A 19,335-nucleotide genomic window follows, 5' to 3' on the forward strand; every position below is an offset into this window, starting at 1 on the left:
TCCAAAGTTTTTAATTCCACCTCCAGAAAGCTGGGCCAGGCCAAGTACCTGGGGCCCTGGGCTGTTCTCCATCTTGTGGGCCCCATGCGCAGGCCCTGGCCTTGGCTTCTCACTCCTGAGTCTTCAGACCATCACCCAGGGGTCTTGGTCCATCCCCTCATGGGTCCTTGCTCAGCCTCCTCCTGTGCCACTCTGAGGGAGAACGCATCCTCGGGTCTCTTCTCAGGGGACATCATAGCCAACGCATCCTCGGGTCTCCTCTCAGGGGACATCAACAGTCTAGGCTGGGACCCCTGGCCCCCAATTCTACCCCCATCACCACAGCCAGTAAAGCCTCAGTTAGGGGCCCTGCCTCCTCGCCTGCTGCCTCCACAAGCCCTACCAGGGCCAGGGCCCGCTTCCGTGGGCACTGCCCCGGCCCCAGGGTCCAGCGAGCGCAGTGGGCAGCCAGCCGGGGCCGGCCCAGGCGGAACACCTCACCCACGGACTCTGGGCCTCCCTGGGGTCCCAGATGGATGCGGCCCACAGCGTCTTCCAGCTCCTCCTCCAGCCCAGGCAGCAGGAAACGGCCAGCAGCTTCCAAGGCTTCCTCGGCCTCTGAGCCCAGCAGGGGCTGGCCTGGTGGAGGAACAGGCCCCAGGGCAGCCCCACAGCCCCGGCAGCCATGCAAGTGGTGCAGGATAGGCCAGGCCGCGCTGGGTGACAGGCCTCGAAGTGGCACTAGGTCCATATGGGCTTCGGCAAAGCTGCCAGCTAGCAGGGCCCGAAAAAAGGGGGAGGCAGTGGCTGAGGCGGCTCGCTGGGCAGGGAGCCGGAGGCCTGAGTCCAGCAGGAAGTGGAGGTCAGGGGCTGGGATGGGGGCTGGGCCCAGCAGAGGTTCATAGAGGCAAGGGGAGGGCGGGTCTAGGTCCAAGGGGATTGCAGGTAGGAGGGCTGGGCTCACAGAGGGAGACACCAGGCCTTGGAGGCAGGAAAGGGAGTCCGCAGCAAAGAAGAGGAAGAGCGGGTGCGGAGCTGGCCGAGTGAGTGCCGAGAGGAGGAGACGGAGGCCACCCTGGTCCAGAAGTAGCCGGCGCCACAGGGAGGGCTTCCTTCAGGGAGAAGAGAGAATCTTTCAGAAGGTGGAAAAGGGTGGGGCTGGGGAACAGCAACCTTGCTCCCCCCACCCCCGCGAGGCACCCACATCTCCCTCACCGACAGATGAAGGGCAGGGTCAGTGCGCAGGCCACCCGGTCCTCAGGGCTCCCAGAGAGCAGCAGGTGAGTGAGGGCACCCACTCCAAACGGCGATTCGGCCTGCACGGTCAGGTTCTGCAGCAGCATCTCACCTGAGGGGTGGGCACAGCACGTCAGGTTGGAGCTGGTGTCCAAGACTGGGGTGGGATGGGCAAGGCAGGCCTCTGGGTCCCCCAAAGGAAGGAGAGAACCACCTCAGGGCAAGGAAGAGGAGGATGACTGCAGGCCCTGAAGGGATGGGGTCTGGACACTAGAAACTGGAGGTCAAGGGCAAGAACAGGGAGTGAGATGGTCAGGGAGTGAGTCTGGGCCCTCAAGGACTGAAACAGGGCACAGAAGACCGGGCAGTCCCTGGCAGGGTTGGAAGGGGTGGCGGGGCCTGGAAGGACCTGGTGCCTGAGCCTGGGTTCACCACCAGCGTGCCCACTGGTAGTCAAGGACAGTGCTGGAGTCAGGCCAATGCTGAGCCAAGAAGACGCTGGGGAAGGAGATGCACACAGGCACAATTCTAAGCTGTCTGGGCCAAGCCTGGTGCTGGGGTCTCTGGGCCCCAAGGCTAGAGCAGAGGCTGAATAACTGCATGTGGGGACGACGGAGCAGAAGGGAGTCCCTCCCAGCCACCATCTAGTGGCTGAGCTTGTTCGTAGGGTGGGTGGTAGGCAGAGAAGGGCAGTGAGAAAGCAGGTGGGTGAGCGGCGGGGCGCAGGGAAGGCAGGGGGCGGGGCCTCGCACGTGGGCAGGGAGGCGCGCGCGGACCCACCCAGCTCCCGGTGCTGGTGCTGGTGCTGGCTGCGCCGAGCTGGCCGGGTGCGCAGCGCGGGCCAGTCGTCGGGGGCGACTCCGAGCACGAGCCAGGCGCGCAGCAGCGCCGCCCCGTAGCTGCGCACGAAGGCCTCCAGGCAGGCGGGGTTGCAGGTGAGCCGCGCCAGGATGCGCAGCACGCGGGGGCTCGGCGGACCCGGCGCGCCCGTCACGCAGGCCAGCAGGCCGCACAGGGCCGGGCCGGTCACCAGCGCCCCGCTGGGATCGGGAGCCTGGGAGAAGCGCGACAGCAGCAGCAGCGCTGGCCCCTCGCGGCCCCAGGGCTCCTCGGCGGCGACGGGGCTGCGGCCGGGCGGGCGCAGGGCGCGGGGCGTCCGCAGCGAGGTCGGCCCCGGGGAGGGGCTGGCCCTATTAGCCGGCTCTGCCGGTGGTGGACAGCGCTCCGGGGACCAGTCAGCAGAGATGTCTCCCAGGCCTGAAGCGTAGCCTTCAGAGATCAGCCAGGACCTGCGGAGGAAGAAAGAGGGGATGGAACCCAGAGCCCAGGGGAGGGAGCAGGGCCAAAAGATCGGTTGTGCAAAAGAAGGTGGCTAAGGCCAGGAGAAAAGGTGGGCCTGAGGCCGGGACAGGGGAAAAAGGGAGGTGGGGGCAAAATCCGGCTCATTCAGCAATTACTGATGCCTATTGGGTGCTAAGCCCCCTTTCAGGTGCTGGGGAGAACCAATGTGCAAAAAGTCCTTTCCGCCTAAAGCCTATATTCTAGTGAGGGGAAAATAAGGAAACCACAAGGTATGTGAGTGTGGAGTTAGTGTTGTGTGAGGTGACATATATGGAGCAAAGTACAAGGGGATAGAAAAGAGCCCGAGGAGGGGAGAGCTGACATTTTAAAACTGGGTGCTGATGAAGGGAAGATCTCATCAAGGCATCCTGGAGGAAGAGTGCCCTAGGCAAGGGAACAGTAACCGAAGAGGCCCTGAGGTGGCACTTAACCTGTCAGATTCAAAAACTAACTAGAAGGCCAATGTGTAAGAGTACAGTGGACACCAAGAAAGCAGTGGGAGATGAGGTCAGGTGTTCACAGAAGGCTGATGTTTACTGAGCGCTGCTTAGGGCCAGGTAAGGTGTAAAGTGACCTCATTTGATCTTTACAACAACTCTATGGGGTAGGTATGTATTATTATCCTCCGTTCCACTAACAAGGAATCGATACTCAGAGAAGTTAATTAACTTTCCTGAGATGACTCAGCTTCTAGGTGGTGGTACCAGAATAAGAACTTAGATGCCAGAACATATTATTAGAACTAGTGCATGTACTACCTTCCAGGGAACCTGTCTGGGCCCCAAAGTTCAGGGGTGCTGGGGTGGAGCCAAGGTCAAAGGTGGCCCCAAGGGAGAAGAGGTGTGTTTAATGGGGATTGGAAAGTGGTCATGTTCAGTGAGAACAAGGAATTAGGAATCTGAGTCAGTAAAAGTCTTACTGAGACAGAATGGGGGGTGAGTGAAGGTAGTGAAGAAGCCCTACACCACAGCATCAGGCGGGAACTCACCTGAGGCTTCGGAAGCTTCCGGCCTCTGCTCGCTCAGGGGTTCTCTCCTCAGGGAAGTCCCAGGAAGCAGCTTCTCTTCCCTCTTCTTCCTCATCACCAGCCTCACCACATAGTTGGCCAGCCAGAAGAGGTACAAGTCCCAGAGCCTGCAGCCGGCCCAGGGCCCCGGTATCATAGAGGAAGCCCACGAGGGCGGCCACCACACGAGGGTGCCAGGCACTGGCTCGAGGGTCCCGCAGCAGGCCCATCAGCAGCTCCAAACCACCAGCATCCCGCAGCCGGGCCCGGTTGATAGCCTCCCGGCACAGCAGACACACGGCCCGCACCAGGGGCTGCTGGGAGGCTGGGCTAGCCCCGTTGGGCCCCCGGCGCCGCCGGAGTTCACCTAGCAGTACCTCCACACCACCAGCATTGCCCAGTGCAGGCCGTACCAGGCCCTGGGCACACAGATTGGCAAGGATCAGGATGGTCGCCTCACGCACTGCTCTCTTGGGGTCGGAGGCCAGGCTGACCAGGGGGCCTAGTCCCCCACCCAGACTTAGCTGTTCAGCACAGGCCCGGGAGCAGCCTCGACTCAGCTCCAGAAGGGCACGGACTAAGGCCAAGGTCAGCGCAGGGTCTGGGGCAGCAGCCAGAAGCTCAGCCAGTGGGCGCACTGCTCCCTGCTGTGCCAGGGCCAGGCGGTGCTGGGGTGAGTCCGCCAGGTTACGGAGGGCACGAACCACACTCTGGCGGCACTGCGAATCCTGGCAGGCTGTCAGGCTCTCCACGAGCAGGGGAACAGCACCTGGAGAGGGAAGGAGAAGACAGGAGGTGAGCAAGGACAGACACCCAAGCCCTTCTCCCACCCCCAAGCGCTCAGTGGCTTCACCCTCAGAGGCTTCTCACCAGCAGAGTGGATGTCCCCACAGCTCTCAGGTTCCAGGGCTAAGTTCCCCAGAGCACGGGCTGTTCGATTCTGGATGCTGTCTGTCTTCACACACTGAAGAATAGTCACTGCAAGAGAGTTTGGCCTCTTGAGGGTTCTACCCCTTCTTGTCTCTCTCATTAATCACCTTAAGAATGTGGCCTGAGAGTCAGGGAAGGCCTCCAGAATAGGCCTAACACTTGCGGGATCTGGAAGGTTAGATAAGGAGGTATTTGCTAGAAGGATGGTGGATGGGAGTGTCACAGGGCATTTCAGGTTTGGAAGTAACCTTTGCAAAGGCCCAGAGGTGAGACCTAGTGTTCATGCTACAACCTCATGAAGGGCCTTGATCAGGCCAAGTGATCAGGACTTGAATGTGAGGGCACTGGGAGCCACACAGGGTTTTAAGAATGGAAGTGACATGATATAACTTGGCAGCCACAGAGAGGATGGATTACAGGGAAAAAGAATACGGCAGGGGGAGCAACATGGAGGCTGTCGCAATAGGGAGAAGATGGCTTGACCCAAATCAGCTACCGGCACAGCCCAACACAGTCTCTGGGCACATGATGGAAGAAGGTAAAGAAGTGGATGGATTCTGGAGGTATTTAAAATACAGAACAGTGAATGAATAATGGGGGTTACAGCCTAACAGCAAAACTTATATTTATTGAGGACTTATGAACGTGCCAGGCCTCCTGTCAGATACATTATGGTCCAGATACATTTATGCAAATTTAAAATATATTAATGTTTTATTTTATCACAAAAATTAAGGTTCCGTCAAAATACTCATCATTTCATAGCTGGCAGGCAATGAAGTGTAAACTGTGTTCACAACGTTGCCACTAGAAGGCGCCAATTTAGATAGTAAACAAAAGTTTGCTATCTTTTGTTATGATTTATACTTTTTCAAAAAATTGAAGTATAGTTAATGTACAATATTATATAAGTTACAGGTATACACTACAGTGATTCACAAATTTTAAAGGTTACACTCCATTTATATAAAAACAGAAAATATTGGCTTAGGATTTGTTTGTTTGTTTTGTGGCAGTGCCAGGAGGCTTGCAGGATCTTAGCTCCCCCACCAGGGATCCAACCGCGGGCCCTGGCAGTGAAAGTGCCAAGTCCTAACCACTGGACCGCCAGGAAATTCCTAGGATTTGTTTTTATTGTGCTAGTTTTTAATAACTGGAAGTACCCAGTCCATGCTTAGAGTATCTGCATTCTATCTCTGTATTTCATTTTCTCCCTATTCCGATTTTTCGAGGTAGCTATTATTACCCCATTTTACAATCCTAGCCTCGGATGAGTCTAGCTGAGTGCAGAGCCCACTTTCTGAACCACTACACTTTCTGACCTCCAGCTAATCAAGCGGGATTTCAGAGCCTCGCACAAGGCTAGACACAGTAGGCACTGAGTGCGTGCTGTAAACATAAATGGAAAGTAAGAATCGTTTGAAAGAGTCAACAAATAACCCTTTGGCCTCCAGCAGCCCAGATGCGAAAGAGATGCTCCACAGCCAATACCCAGGTAATCAGCTGTAATTATCTGATCTAGGTGAGGTAGGGTATAATTCACAGAGAGCAGTGACGTCACGGCTCATAACATCCTGTGAGCTGGGGGCGCTGCGCCGTCATAAAGCACAATCCTCCAGGATACAACACAAAGAACTCAAGACTCCGCCCAGGCCCAGACACAGATGGAGCTGCGAGTATAATCCCTCTAGGAAATGAGGGCGGAGCACTTACCCAAAGGGAGAATGCCTCCGAGTCTGCGCACTTCAGCACGGCACGCCCCTTCCGTACAGCAGTTGGCTAGGATGCTGAGCGCCAAGTCCAGCGTCTTGCGCAGGCGCGCTGGTGGCGAGGGCGTCGAAGACGACGCAGCAGACGGGGCGGGGCCCGGCGAGGGGGCGGGGCCAGAAGAAGCCGCTGACACCACCGACGAGGGGGCGGAGCCTGGGCCAGCCTGGGACGGGGCGGGACCCGCCGCAGCCGCTCGCCGTAGCAGCGCGAGAAGGGGGCGGAGCCCGCCGCGTGCCCGGAAGCGCTCGATTCCCCCTGCTGCCTTGACGTGGCGCGTACGGAGGGCTAAGAGCGCACGGCCCAAGGGTGTCTCGTTGGTAGCTGTGTCCTTTCCCCCACCTAGACCCTCCCCGGCCGCCGCCGAGAGCTGCGCGAGGCAGAACGAGAGCGAGTCCGTGGGGGCTGGCTTCGCAGCCGCCATCTTGGCTCAGGCCTAAGGCTCCGCCCCTCTCCTCGCAGCTCTTCCAAGGGAGCGGAACTGGAAAAGAGGGGCGTGGCCAGGCACCTCCTCTCTGACGCTTTTTAGGTAGCGCCGCAGCAGTTTTTGTGCAAGTCGGGCGTTGTAGTTCCTGATTCCGGTGCTCTGACTTGCATGGTTGCAGAAAGCGCGTTGAGAGCGGTGGTTCTCTAACCATTGTGCAAGCCGCAGAGGCGCTTGCGGCGCATGCTGGGATGTGTAGTCCGCGCCAAGCTTAACACGCCTAGGTGAGGGTGGTTGGGAAACTCTCTCAAGGGTCTCGGGTGGGCAGGTGCCTCTGGAGAACCCAGACCTCCGACCATGGAGTCTCAGTACAGTGCTGCTCTAGGTGTCCTTGGCAGCGACAGCCTTTTCCTTCAGGCTCGCTTCCCCGTCCCCCAGCGGTGGCCGGGGCACTGAAGTCCGCGCTGCCGCCCAGGGGAAAGTGTCAGCTTCCTGACAGCGGCTGCAGATGGGAGCACTTGCTCCGCCAGGTGAATGAGAGGGTTAAACCTACCGAGACCGTTCGCTGCCACTTCCTAGAACGGCACGGGCCGGTGGACATTTCCGTTTCCTGTGCTGGATCCCTGGGTTCCGAGTGTCTCCAGCTCTGGTTGTGCTTGTGAGCTGAGTGGTTGGTATCTAGGAAACGGGACGCTCTTACCGCTATGGAGTCAGTGGCTGCAGAAACGGCAAGGGAGGACTCCGATGGGGCAGAGCAGCGGCGGAACCGGTCTTCGGGATCCCAGGGAGTCCCGAGGTCCGCCTTCGATTGGGGAGTTGTTCCACCCAAGCGGCCGTTCCTGGTGTGGCCGGGGCAGCCAGCCGCCCGGGAAATGATGCTGGGCCTGCGGTACCTACGTACGTCAGTCTCTAGCCCTGGAGAGGAAGAAGCCCCTGCCAAGACCAACTCTCCTGCAGTCCACAGAGCCTTTGAGTGCCAGGAGTGTGGACTGACCGCAGCCTACCTCCCTGACCTCATTCACCACCAAAGCAGGCACGGGGGTGACAAGCCCTACTGCTGTCCGGCGTGTAGCAAAAGCTTCCGACGGGGCTCAGATCTGATTAAGCACCACCGGGTACACACTGGTGAGAAACCGTATCCCTGTCCTGAGTGTGGCCGTTGCTTCAGTCTGAGCTCCAACCTCATCCAACACCGTCGCTCCCACTCAGGCCTCCGGCCCCACAAGTGTCTGGAGTGCGGGGAGGCTTTTGGCCTCAGCTCCGACCTGGTTAAACACCAGCGGGTGCACACGGGTGAGAAGCCTTACACCTGCGCTGAGTGTGGTAAGACTTTCAGCGTTAGCTCCAACCTGATCCAGCACCAGCGCACGCACACGGGCGAGAAGCCCTACCGCTGCGGGGACTGCGGCAAGCGCCTCAGCCTGAGCTCCAACCTGGCGCAGCACCAGCGCTCACACACGGGTGAGAAGCCCTACAGTTGCTGTGAGTGTGGCAAGAACTTCACCAACAGCTCCGACTGCCTACGGCACCAGCGCGCCCACAGTGGAGAGCGGCCCTTCAAGTGTCCCGAGTGTGGCCGTGGTTTCAGTGAGCGCACCCAGTTCACCGAGCACCAGCGCGTTCACATGGGTGAACGACTCTATGCCTGCCCAGAATGCGGCAAAACCTTCTCCCACAGCTCCAAGCTCCTTAAACACCAGCTCTCGCACACAGGCGAGAAGCCCTATAAGTACCCCAGCTGCAGCAAGAGTTTTGTAGACAGTTCCAATCTGCTGCGGCACCAGCACACTCACACGGGCCAGAAGCCTTACACTTGCGGCGAGTGTGGCCAGAGCTTCCGCCAGCGCTCTCACCTGCTCGTCCACCAGGTGGCGCACAGCGGGGAGGAGCCCTACGTCTGCCTGCAGTGTGGCAAGGCCTTTGCCCGCAGCTCCAACCTGGGCCAGCACCAGCGGACGCACCAGGGTGGCAGCCCCTGCCGGTATCCCTGACTTAAGTTGCAGCCCAGACTTCAGCTCTGACTTTGGTCCAGTCCTCAAGGACCCTGAGGGGAGCAGCATTTCTCAGCAAACCTCGCTTCTGCTCCTTCAGGGCTGGCGATCTGTGGGCTGAATCAGGGAACCCCAGGCTGGAGGAGTCGGAACAGAAAAGTGGGCTTAGGCCTGTTCTGTGAGTCCCTGGAGACGGGATTCCAGCTGGAGGGAGAGTTTGGGGATGGCGAGAGCTGGCCCAGCTGCTTTAAGATGCAGAACACCGTCGGCAGCTGCTGACCAGAGCCCTTCACAGACCTAGGGAGTGATGGGGCTGATCACACAGAGGAGTGGGGATCGGCGCCAGGCAAGCCCCCCCTGAGGAAGGCAGTGGAGGAGGAAGGGTCGGGGAGGTCCTGATCTCCAGAGGGGACCATGAGGAAGGCTGTGTTCTAGCACAAGGATCAGAGAGTTTGAATTTGGGACCATTAGGTGAGCTATGGGGTGTATGACCCCTTTGAAAGAGAACTGTCTTTACAGGGTGACGCTGGTGGGGCCCAGGGCCAGGGCAAAGGACCAGGAGGCCTGTCTGTTGAGTTCAGGGGATGCCCGGTGGCATTTCTAGGCAGGGGCAAAAGGCCCGAAGTTGGTCGTCTGCCCCTTCCTCTTCTTTAGTCTCGTCCCTTGCAGGTTCCCCAGGCTCTTCCTCTGATCCCTCAACAGAGGAGAAAATGGTGATGATTCACTTGTGCCCAGACACTGGGGGCTGGACATGGCCCTTTTGCCTGGGCACTGGGGCAGGCTGCCTACATAAACAAATATTTGTCTATTGGTAAAACTTAACACTATATGAGAGCCAGAGGGAGGCTTTCCGAAGCACTGCACAGTGTGTGCCCAGAGCAGAGTCTAAGCGGTGAGGCCCTGCTCTCCTCCCCATAGCTGGCTGTGTTCCTGGGAGAGGCACAGAATGTATCCCTTTTGAGGTTGGGGGAGGCCTAATGCTCACCCCATGGGACCGTGAGCCTCATGCATCTGGTGCCCTGTCCCCAAACCTTGCCTCTTCTCAGGCTTGATGCATCTAGAACTGTACCCACAGAGAACAGGGGCCAAAGGGAAGGAATGTGAGGTAACCCCTCTCTCGGCTTCTAGCACAGAGTGTCCAGGCTTCTCTCTTCATAACTGTGTGACCTTGGACTGTCTGCCGCTTCTGAGCTTCAGTTTCTTCATCTGTAAAACAGGGATGATGATGGTTACCTCCCAGGATTGTGGTGAGCGTTCCATGGGATCACCCACCTGAAACACCTGGGTCAAGGAAGGGTCTTGGCAAACCTCGGCTCCCCACTTTTCCTCAAGCCTAGCGCCCTGTCACTGGTGGGGTCGGTCCACAGGCATCACACCAGCACACTTACTAGCTTCTCCCGGAGGTTACAGAAATGAGCAAGACAGCCCCAGTCCCAGGGTAGTTTGGTGTCGTGAAGGAGATGGACTCATGCCTGATGCTGGCACTGGAGAGAGGACGTCACCTAGAGCAAGTCTAAGAGTCTTCACGAAGGTGACATCTAATGGATGCCACTGTCTCCTCAAGCTGGGCCTGTGATGAAGGGAAAGGTTCTGGCATGTTCCCCACCAACGGCATCTCAGAGAGCACAAGCCAGGGTCTGAGCTGAAGGCCTGAGTCAGGCGCATCCATAGTAGGCACTCAATAAGTGGTTGTTATAATCAGGTCCTGTTTATACTCTTACTAGTGACCTTGGGGCCTCAGCTTCCTCAAAGCTGGATTGCATTCTCTGCAAAATTGTAGCTGCAGATGGACATTAGGTACATGGCAGCAGTGGGCATGGGAGGAGGATTTGTTTGCAAAATCCCTTTCAGTCAACTGGAAGCTAATTTCTCACATTAAGGTAAGTAGCCCCGCACCCCATCTCCTCTCAATTGTAGAAATAGGTCCACCCGGAGCAGGGAGGCAGGCCAGTCCTTGGAAACAGAAGGATGGGCTTAATCCAACAGGGGTTTATCTGGCCTTCCCTGTGCCCTGGGCTGGGAGGAGAGGCAGCCTCACTGCCCAAGCACGTGACCAGTGCTGAGGCCAGAGACGGCAAACGTTTGTTTTGGCCTTCACTGTGTGTGTGTGTGTGTGTGTGTGTGTGTGTGTGTGTGTGTGTGTGTGTGTGTGTGTGTGAACTATTGAGCTAACTAACTTTTTTATTATTATTATTTTTTTGGGCTGAGTGGCTCCTGAGATCTTAGTTCCCTGACCAGGGATTGAACCTGAACCCTCAGCAGTGTGAAGTCCTAACCACTGGACCGCCAGGGAATTCCCATGAGCCAACATTTAAATCAGGAGATTTCACATCACAATCTAGATTTCTGGTTTGGTGTTTTGCGGAGAGGATCAGAAAAGTCGGCCACACTGGATCATTCCAGCAACAGCTTGTTGACAGGGCTGAGTAGTGGCTGCCCGCCACACAGACCCGCTGCTCCCTGCTGGATCCCTGACTCAGCGTGTTTCATTTGTATTACTTGCCTAACCGCTACAGGAAGGCATTTGCGGGTGACCATCCCCACCCTACACTCTAATGGGTGAGAAAGACCCTCCCATGCAGTGGAGGCAGTCTCTGTTTTCCTTCACCCCCTCCAGCCCCCCAGCATCCATTTTCCTCCCCCAGCCCCACCCCAGGGGACAGACCTGCCCTCCTTCCCTGAATCCCCTGCCTCCCCAACCCCGGATATCACCCTCTAATATTGAAGCTCCTTTAGGCATCTGCCAGGGAGCAGGGGCAGAGCTTACAGGTTCAGCGAGGCAAGGCCAGCTCCCGTGTGCCTTGGTCAGGGGGCAGAGTATGGAGCCCTGTGAGCCTCTGGGAGACAATCCTGGCACACACCCCTCGCAGGGCTGTTTTGGGGGGCAAGCAAATGTGGAGGCGCTCTGTAAACGCTGAGGCCCTGGTGGGCTCGCAGGGAGGGGGTCAGTAATATCGCCCTCCCTGGGCTGACCCTGCTGCTGCTGAGTTCTGGGTATGAGCTTGGACTCCATCCAGTTCTGTCTCTGATCTCACCCAGTCCTGGGACCCCGGTTGCTCCTCTGAGCCTGGTGGGCGGTGCAGAGGCTGGTGCTGTGCCCTGGGTGTGGCTACGGGCTGGCAGCTGGAGTCCCGCCCACTCAGAAGCTCAACAATGGCTGGCAGGTGCTTCAGGAGGTGCACTGGGGATGCCAGAACAGCCCCTCCCCCCACCCCAAGCCAAAGTCCCTCCCTCCCTCCCCTAGACGTAGTCCAGGAGGACAGGGACTCTGCATGGTCCCTGTTGAGTCCCCAGCATCCCACACGGGCCAGGTGCAGAGCGTCTTGAGGAAGGTCTGGTTACTGCCTGGGTGGTTCGCAGCTTCTCTTCCCTGGGATTCAGGATCCCTTTCTGTTCTTATTTCTTCTTTTCTTCTGTTCTTATTTCCTCCCAGTTCAAAATGCTTCTCTCTCTCTCTCTCCCCCTCTCTCCCTCTCTCCCCCTCTCCCTCTCTTCCTAAATAATGTGTATTTTCTAAAAACAAGGAAACTATCAAAATCAGGAAATTATCAATGATCCAGTACTGTCATCTAATGAACAGACCTTATTACAGTTTCACCAGTTATTTCACTGATAGCCTTTATAGTGTAAGAAAAAAAACTATGATCCAGGATATCATCCTAACTAGATACACATATTGCATTTAGTTTTCATGGTTCTTTAGTCTCTCTTAATCTAGAAGAATTCTTTAGTATTTTAGGACAATTTCTTTGTTTTTCATGACCTGGGAAAATGCTTACATCTCTTAATGGCCCGCGTCCTCCTGGATGGGAATTAGGCTCCAGGCATTCAAACCTCAGTACAGTCTTTGTAAAGGTAGAAACTCTTTGGGCACCAAGAAGTTTTCTGCAGATTTTTCTTCCAGCTCATCCATGCCGGCCTCTTTATACTACTCTCTGACCACCCTCACCCCGCAATCATTTCCTTTCTCTGGGCCTCAGTTTCTTCAACTGTAAAATGAGCAGTTAGGAGGAGACGGTCTTCAGGGCCCCTTGCAGAGCTACCCATCAATGCGTCTGTGAGTCTGCTCTGTGTAGGGTGCATGTTTGCCAGCATGGGTTTATACTTGCATTAAAACTTGGCTTTCCCGTAGTTTGTGATGTCATTCGACACCCAGAATCTATTCTCACGTCCTTCTAAAGAGACTCTCTGGACTGTAGATGTTGGAAAACTAAACACTACATTTCCTTAGCTCCTCTTATATTAGGTTCTTGCAATGTCCTTGCATGTGATTTAGAAGGGGGGAGTGAAATGGGCCACTTTCTTGCTGCTACTTTCTGATGACCAGTAAGGTAGAGGAGGCATGGGGGTTTTCTGCAGTAGTGTTGCAGTGTCTAATCTTCAGCCTTGTGGGTGTCAAGAGGCAGGTTAGAGGCTATGAAGCAGCTTCCTAATACCAGGTTTGCAGCTATGATCCAAGTCTCCTCTAGGTTATATGACACCACATGAAGAAAAAAGTGCCCCCTCTGGGAAGACACAGCCCCCCCGGGGGACGGTGTCAACTGAGGCCGAGGTGGAGCGTGACTGGCCCAAAGTCACTCAGGCAGCTAGGGGCTGAACTTAGACCAAACTCAGGGTCCTTTCCAGGTGTAGTCCAGGGCAGGTATGTGGCTCCCAAAGCTGAGGGGACTTGGCAAAGGGGCACTAGGGTTAGATGAGTGAGGCAGTAGCCTCTAGCACAAAAGTTAAGGGAACACGAAAATACTGGCAATCAAGATAAGTAAGTCTATGCGCATATATGTGTTTAAATCAGAAATCTACCACCTTTGTCAGCTCCCTACTTTTGTAAATTGTTTTATTGGAACCAGGGCCATGATTAGGGCGAGGTGAGTGAGGCAGGGTGGAGAAAGTACAGGGTTGATGCTTGTCTTTAAATTTTTTATATTTTGACATTTTGTTCACCATTAATTTTTTGCATTCACTTTGATTTTTTGAAATATCGCATTGCAAAGTAATTCTCTTGATTACTGAGTTTGGGAGGCGCCCCCTTAAATTCTCTGCCAGAGGCCAGAGCTTCACTAGCGGTCCTTCCTCAAGCGAGAGGTTTTAGGTGCCACCGCACCACATTTAGCCAGGTCACCTCGGCCAGGGCTCGTTCGCCCAGGCGCCCCAGCCCGCTCTTTCTTCTCACATTCTAGTTAGGGACTGGGATGCGGTTCCTCCGCGGCTCTCTGTGGCGTGCTCGCTGCTCTGATCCTTTCGGCCCTTCTTGGGAAGGCCGGGGGACTGGTGGGGCGGGGTTTTGAGAGGCGAGAAGCAAGCCGGGCGGCCGGGGGTGGAGCGCCCCCTGCCGGAGGCTGAGTAAGGATGCTCCAGACCCTTTGCATCCGGGTCTCGGGGGCCTCGGGTGTGGGGGGTCAGTGTTCCTCCCGCTCCCAAGGCCCTTTGCGGGGACTACATTTCCCAGCAGGCCCCGCGGAGGCTGCCGGCCGAAGAGCTTTGGCTGCGTCTCCCTCCCAGCGGAGCCCGGCGCGGTCTTCCCTCGGGGAGCCCGCCCTCTCAAGGCTAGGCCCTCTGCAACGCTGCGGGTGGCCTTCCCCGAGCTGGGGTTTGGCGCTCTCCGGAGAGTGGGGGAGACGGGCCCCGGCTGGGCTGCACCCCCGAGGGTGTCATGCAGGAGACACGCGGGTGCGCGGTCTCAGCGGGTAAGAGCTGTCGATGGGCAGCAGCCGGGCCCGCCGCCTCCGCCTGGAGCAGGGGGCTTTTCTGAACACACGCCTCCGCCGAGCCCCTTCGATGCGGCGCCCCGTGATCCCCGAAAGCACATGGGTGTTATCAGGGGTAGAAGGGGCGGCACGAGCACCTTCACTGCCCTTTTCAGCTTTCCATCCTCCATGCTCTTCCTGGAGTCCACTTATTCCATTAGCTCATCTCCCAGTATTCCCTCAAGCAACCGCAGTCCCTCCTTAGAATCCGGGCCTCTACTCCTGTTCCCAAGGTGTCCACTGCACTCTGCCTTCATCCACCCCACCCCACACACTGGCGTAAACACCCGCCTTCCCTCAGATCCAGCTTTCTCAGCTTTCCACTACGCCACTGTGTACCCCCCGCCCAGACGCAGTCATTTAGTCTTAGATGGTTTGGTGAAGTTAAATTTATCATCGTGTGACACTGAGTCCAGCTACTGAGAGCTGCACATGTCTGAATTCATGACCTTGATCTTAGTCTATTGCTACTCTGGACCCACTGCTCAGAAGGGAAGCACTGCAGTGAAAGAAGGAAGAGCTGCGGAGGTTACCGAGGATAAGCCCAAATGTCCCTTTAGTTCAGAGGTTCCCAACTTTGGCTGTACGTTAGTGTTACTATTCCGGGATGCAGCCTAGGCAAAAGAATTTTGTAAAGCATCTGTGTAATTCTAGTGCTCAGCCAGGGTTGAGACCACTGCTTTAACCCCAAGGGCGGACCGGTGGGGCTTGGGATGGCCAGAAGCACTGGCTCAGGCACCACCAGCTGGGAGCAGCCTCAACCCTTTATCCCAGTGTGCTGCACAAGTCATTGTTAATATTTTCTCTGTGCCCCGGGCTGTGAAAAAAGGAAGCTCTGCCCTACAGTAAGAAACATATCCGATAGCTTTATATAAGGGAATTGGAAGAAAGGCCAAGTAAGAAACACAATAATCAAAGTTTTTGGCAACCTGTGGCACTTTTACTTTTCACAAGCGCTGACTGCACTGACTGTCCCAGCTCACTCAGAGGAGCGTGGCCAGCACTGCTGTGGTTTTCCTAGGGCCCCCAAGCCCACGAATGGGCCGGGGTCATCATGCTTGGCTCAGTCTGAGACACTAGCAAGTTGAACTGCAGCCATTCAGACTTGTAGAAGAGCTTCTACTTTATGAAGCCCTGTCTTACATGGGGCATCGGCTGCACTCCTGAGGGTGATTCCTACACAAGAGATTCAAAAAATAAGCTCTGTGCATGGCATGAAGATGCTCATTTCAGCATTTTCTGTAGTAACGACACAATCCAATAATAAAAGAAATGAATAAAATGTGGGACTTCAAGTGAAAGAATTGTATGTAGCCATTAAAATATCATTATGAAAGAATACGAATGAGCCAGAAAATGTTCACAAGTAAAAAAAGAATGCACATATTCTTTTTGGAAAGCAAAGTTAGACTCATCTTTTGCTTGGAGTAGTTTTCTCTTGTTCAGTAGCTAATCTATGACTATAGAGTGGTAAAAATATGTAGGCATGTTGGCAAAGAACGTGAAGAAACATGCAAACATGAAGATATTATTCTTGGAAGCAATGGAATTATGGAGGAAAGGTAGTTTCTTTTTCAAAATTGTCCTAACGAGATAGGCATTATAGCAGAGAAATTAGGAGGAAGCTCTCTTGAGACAGACCCTTTGGGTCTTGGTTCTGCCACATCATATGGATGACCATTGGCAAGGTTAAGACCTTTCAGTGCCTCAGTTTATTAATCTGTAAAATGGGATAATAGTCCCTCTCTTGGTTAGTGGTCATGAGGTTTAACCAATGTGTGGAAACTCTTAGAACAGCCCGTGGCACATAGTAAATACTCTGTAAGTGCCAGCGATTTTAAGCTATTACTGCTTTATTTATAATTTAACGGAATCTTTTATTTAGTTAGTTTTTATTTAATAAAATATTTAAAAAATATTTGCCCAGTCAACACTGATAGACTCCTGTCCACCCTCTACATCTCAGAAAAAGCTCAACATAGCTGTGCTGATAGCTTTATTGAAGTTACATTTAATAAAATACACCCATTTAAAGTGTACAGTCTGCTGATTATTGATAAATATATACACTGGCATAACCACCATCACAATCAAGATAGAGAACATTTCCATCACTCCTCAAAGTCCTTTCTTTTTTTTTTTTATAAATTTATTTATTTATTGGCTGCATTGGGTCTTCGTTGCTGCACACGGGCTTTCCCTAGTTGTGGCAAGTGGGGCTACTCTTTGTTGTGGTGCGCAGGCTTTTCTTTGTGGTGGTTCCTCTTGTTGCAGAGCATGGGCTCTAGGCTCGAAGACTTCATTAGCTATGGCCCTCAGGCTTAGTAGTTGTGGCTCACAGGCTTAGTTGCTTCGAGGCATGTGGGATCTTCCCGGACCAGGGCTCGAACCCGTGTCCCCTGCATTGGCAGGTGGATTCTTAACCACTGTGCCACCAGGGAAGTCCCAAAGTTCTTTCATCCCCCTGTGCAGGCAGCCACTCCCTCCCCTACCCAGCCTCAGATAACCACTGATGTCTTCTTTCTGCCCCTATAAATTAGTTTTGCCTATTGTAAATTTTCATATAAATGTAATCACTTATTATGTATCCTTTTGTGTCTGGCTTCTCTGGTCTAACATCATTTTGAGATTCAAAAGGAACAACTTCTCCACTCTCCTGTCCCTGAAACCTCACAGTTTACAGAAGGATTTAGGGAGGTGGTAGGCAAAGGTATGTTACTGAAACCCATACATTCTCCGTATGGACAAGCATAATATTAAGTGATGTCTCAACATCAGTGATTAATAAATTATTTCCCTTGTGTTTTATAAAAATTATTTTAAAAATTATTTGGTGATTTTCCTAACAATGTGCTATTAGCATAAAATAAATGTTGAGTTCGATGAGAATTCAAACAGTATGGAAGTGCCTCAGAGCATCACCCAGCCCATCTCCAGGCTTGCTACCCAAGTCCTTTTTTTTTTTTTTAACTTATTATTCATATCTTTTCATGTGTACATGTGTTCTCTTTTTTTTTTTATTTTAAAATATTTTTTGGCCGCGCGGCTTGTGGGATCTTAGTTGTGCAACCAGGGATTGAACTGAGGTCCTGGGCAGTGAGAGCTCGGAGTCCTAACCACTGGACCACCAGGCAACTCCCCTACCCAAAGTCCTTGATTCCCCTTTCTCCCCTAGCTCTGCACCTCCAACTCAGGTCCCTTCAGGCATCACATCCTTTTTGTTCTGCTTCAGAAAGATTTCTCAGCTCCATCCTCTCCTCTCTGTTGCCAGTTCTACTGCCATAAGTGCAAGTCCTTGCCATCATTTGTCTTGCAAACGACTCATCAGCCTCCCCTGCTTCCAGTCCCTGCATTCTGGTCCATCATCCGTATAATCCACCAATGATAGTTCTCTCTTAAACCCCAGACTCCAACATTAAATGTGATGTTACTCCCCAGCTTCAAAGTGTCTGTGCCTAAACCCCACCCCCAACACGGCCTGCAGAAGAGCGTTCAAATGCTTCAGCACAGACAGCATAGCTTCTGAGCCTGGCTTTGCCCCACCGCTGCAGCTTTACTGGCCATGACCTTTCACACTTTTGTGCTTATTTTATTTCCAGCCGCACAGAATGCCCTTCCCCCTTTTCTGTCACCTAAACTTGTCCTACTTATCATGTGAGGCCCAGCTCCACTGAAAGCTTTCCCAAACTCTCCTATCACACTTTGTGTGGTGACTGCTCAGCAGCATTGAGAACCATCGCGAACATCTGGTCACATGTCTGACTCCCCAGTAGACTGAGCTCCAAGAGGGCAGAGACTCTAACCTAGTGCCTGACACAGTAGGTGCTCAATAAATAGTAATGTAATCAAGGGGCTGCTTCCGGTTGCTCAGGTTTTTTTATGCGAAGACTCAGGTTCTCTTATCCTCGTTGTCCTCCCAAGATACAATGTGGACACACCTGGAAAGTTAACCAAAGTGGCCTTGAAAGTGACCACACCCAATCTAAGTCTTTCTAGTCACTTTGCCTGCCAGTCAATGAGATCATGCTCATTTCTATAGCGATAACAGAGAAAAGCAATGAAAAACAATGCTGTTTACTTGGGTCCAGTGTGTTTCAGCCACACATCTGCAGTTGTTGCAGGAATCGATCTCACAAGAAACCAAGCACCACGCTCAGAGGGTTGGAGAACTCAGGTTTATTGAGCCAGCGGCACCAGACGAGCTAACGCTCCAAAATTCTGGGCCCCGTTCTGGGTGAATTCTCTCCATATATAGGTTAAAACACATCACTACAATTGGCATTAATTGATTGGCTTAATTGATTACTCAATTTCCATAGGTTACAGATGATTACAGAGCGTGGGAGTTGCTAGGGGTTACATGCGAAGTGTTTTCAAACAAAAGTGAGCAGGCTATGAACTCCAAATTTTTCCTCATCACAGTAATGAGATTATCACAGATTGCCAGAATGCGTGCATCAAATTTTCAGCAGGAGGTGTACCTGGGCAGGTGTGCCACAAGAGGGCGATGGCAGCAGAGGATGCTAGCGATCCTCGGGCCATGGACCAAGTACCAGCTCTTAGTGGGAACTTCCAAGCTGAGACTAAGCAATGAGAATCCTCAGGGAATTGTTTGGCTAAAACCAGCAAAACTGAGTGGAGAGAGGGGCACCTAGAACCTTCCTAGGTAAAAATACCCCCTTCATTTTTGTTTTGTCCAAGAGCCATAATCGTTAAGTAGGGAGGAGGCTTTAGGGGGGGCTGTGTGTGGACAAAGAGGCCAAGTAACTTTGGAGTAAGGCCCTAATTTCTCAGCAGCAATTCCAAAGTCCAACTGGGAAAAAGCAGCTGTATAAAGAATTCTGTTATAGCTCAATGAGGGCATGGGAATAATTTAGCAACACTATATAACATCTAACTCTTCAACAAGGTTACTAA

The 19,335-nt window shown here is 53.8% G+C and overlaps 2 protein-coding genes across 2 annotated transcripts; one reads left to right on the plus strand and one right to left on the minus strand.

Moving 5' to 3' along the window:
- On the minus strand, window positions 1–6,701 carry ARMC5 (armadillo repeat containing 5). The gene is made up of 6 exons (XM_057749285.1): window positions 6,206–6,701; window positions 4,433–4,540; window positions 3,545–4,331; window positions 1,996–2,504; window positions 1,195–1,327; window positions 1–1,091 (listed from the first exon to the last, which is right to left on the minus strand). Exons 1-6 carry the CDS (start codon window positions 6,681–6,683, stop codon window positions 272–274), a joined length of 2,835 nt encoding a protein of 944 aa, XP_057605268.1. The 5' UTR covers window positions 6,684–6,701; the 3' UTR covers window positions 1–271.
- A 148-nt stretch (window positions 6,702–6,849) lies between these two features.
- Window positions 6,850–11,042, plus strand: LOC130860709 (zinc finger protein 501-like). The gene has a single exon (XM_057749282.1). It carries the CDS (start codon window positions 7,388–7,390, stop codon window positions 8,672–8,674), a length of 1,287 nt encoding a protein of 428 aa, XP_057605265.1. The 5' UTR covers window positions 6,850–7,387; the 3' UTR covers window positions 8,675–11,042.
- Window positions 11,043–19,335: the final 8,293 nt, after the last annotated feature.

Source organism: Hippopotamus amphibius, chromosome 9, assembly GCF_030028045.1.
Source record: "Hippopotamus amphibius kiboko isolate mHipAmp2 chromosome 9, mHipAmp2.hap2, whole genome shotgun sequence".
In the NCBI taxonomy this organism is placed as follows: Eukaryota; Metazoa; Chordata; class Mammalia; order Artiodactyla; family Hippopotamidae; genus Hippopotamus; species Hippopotamus amphibius.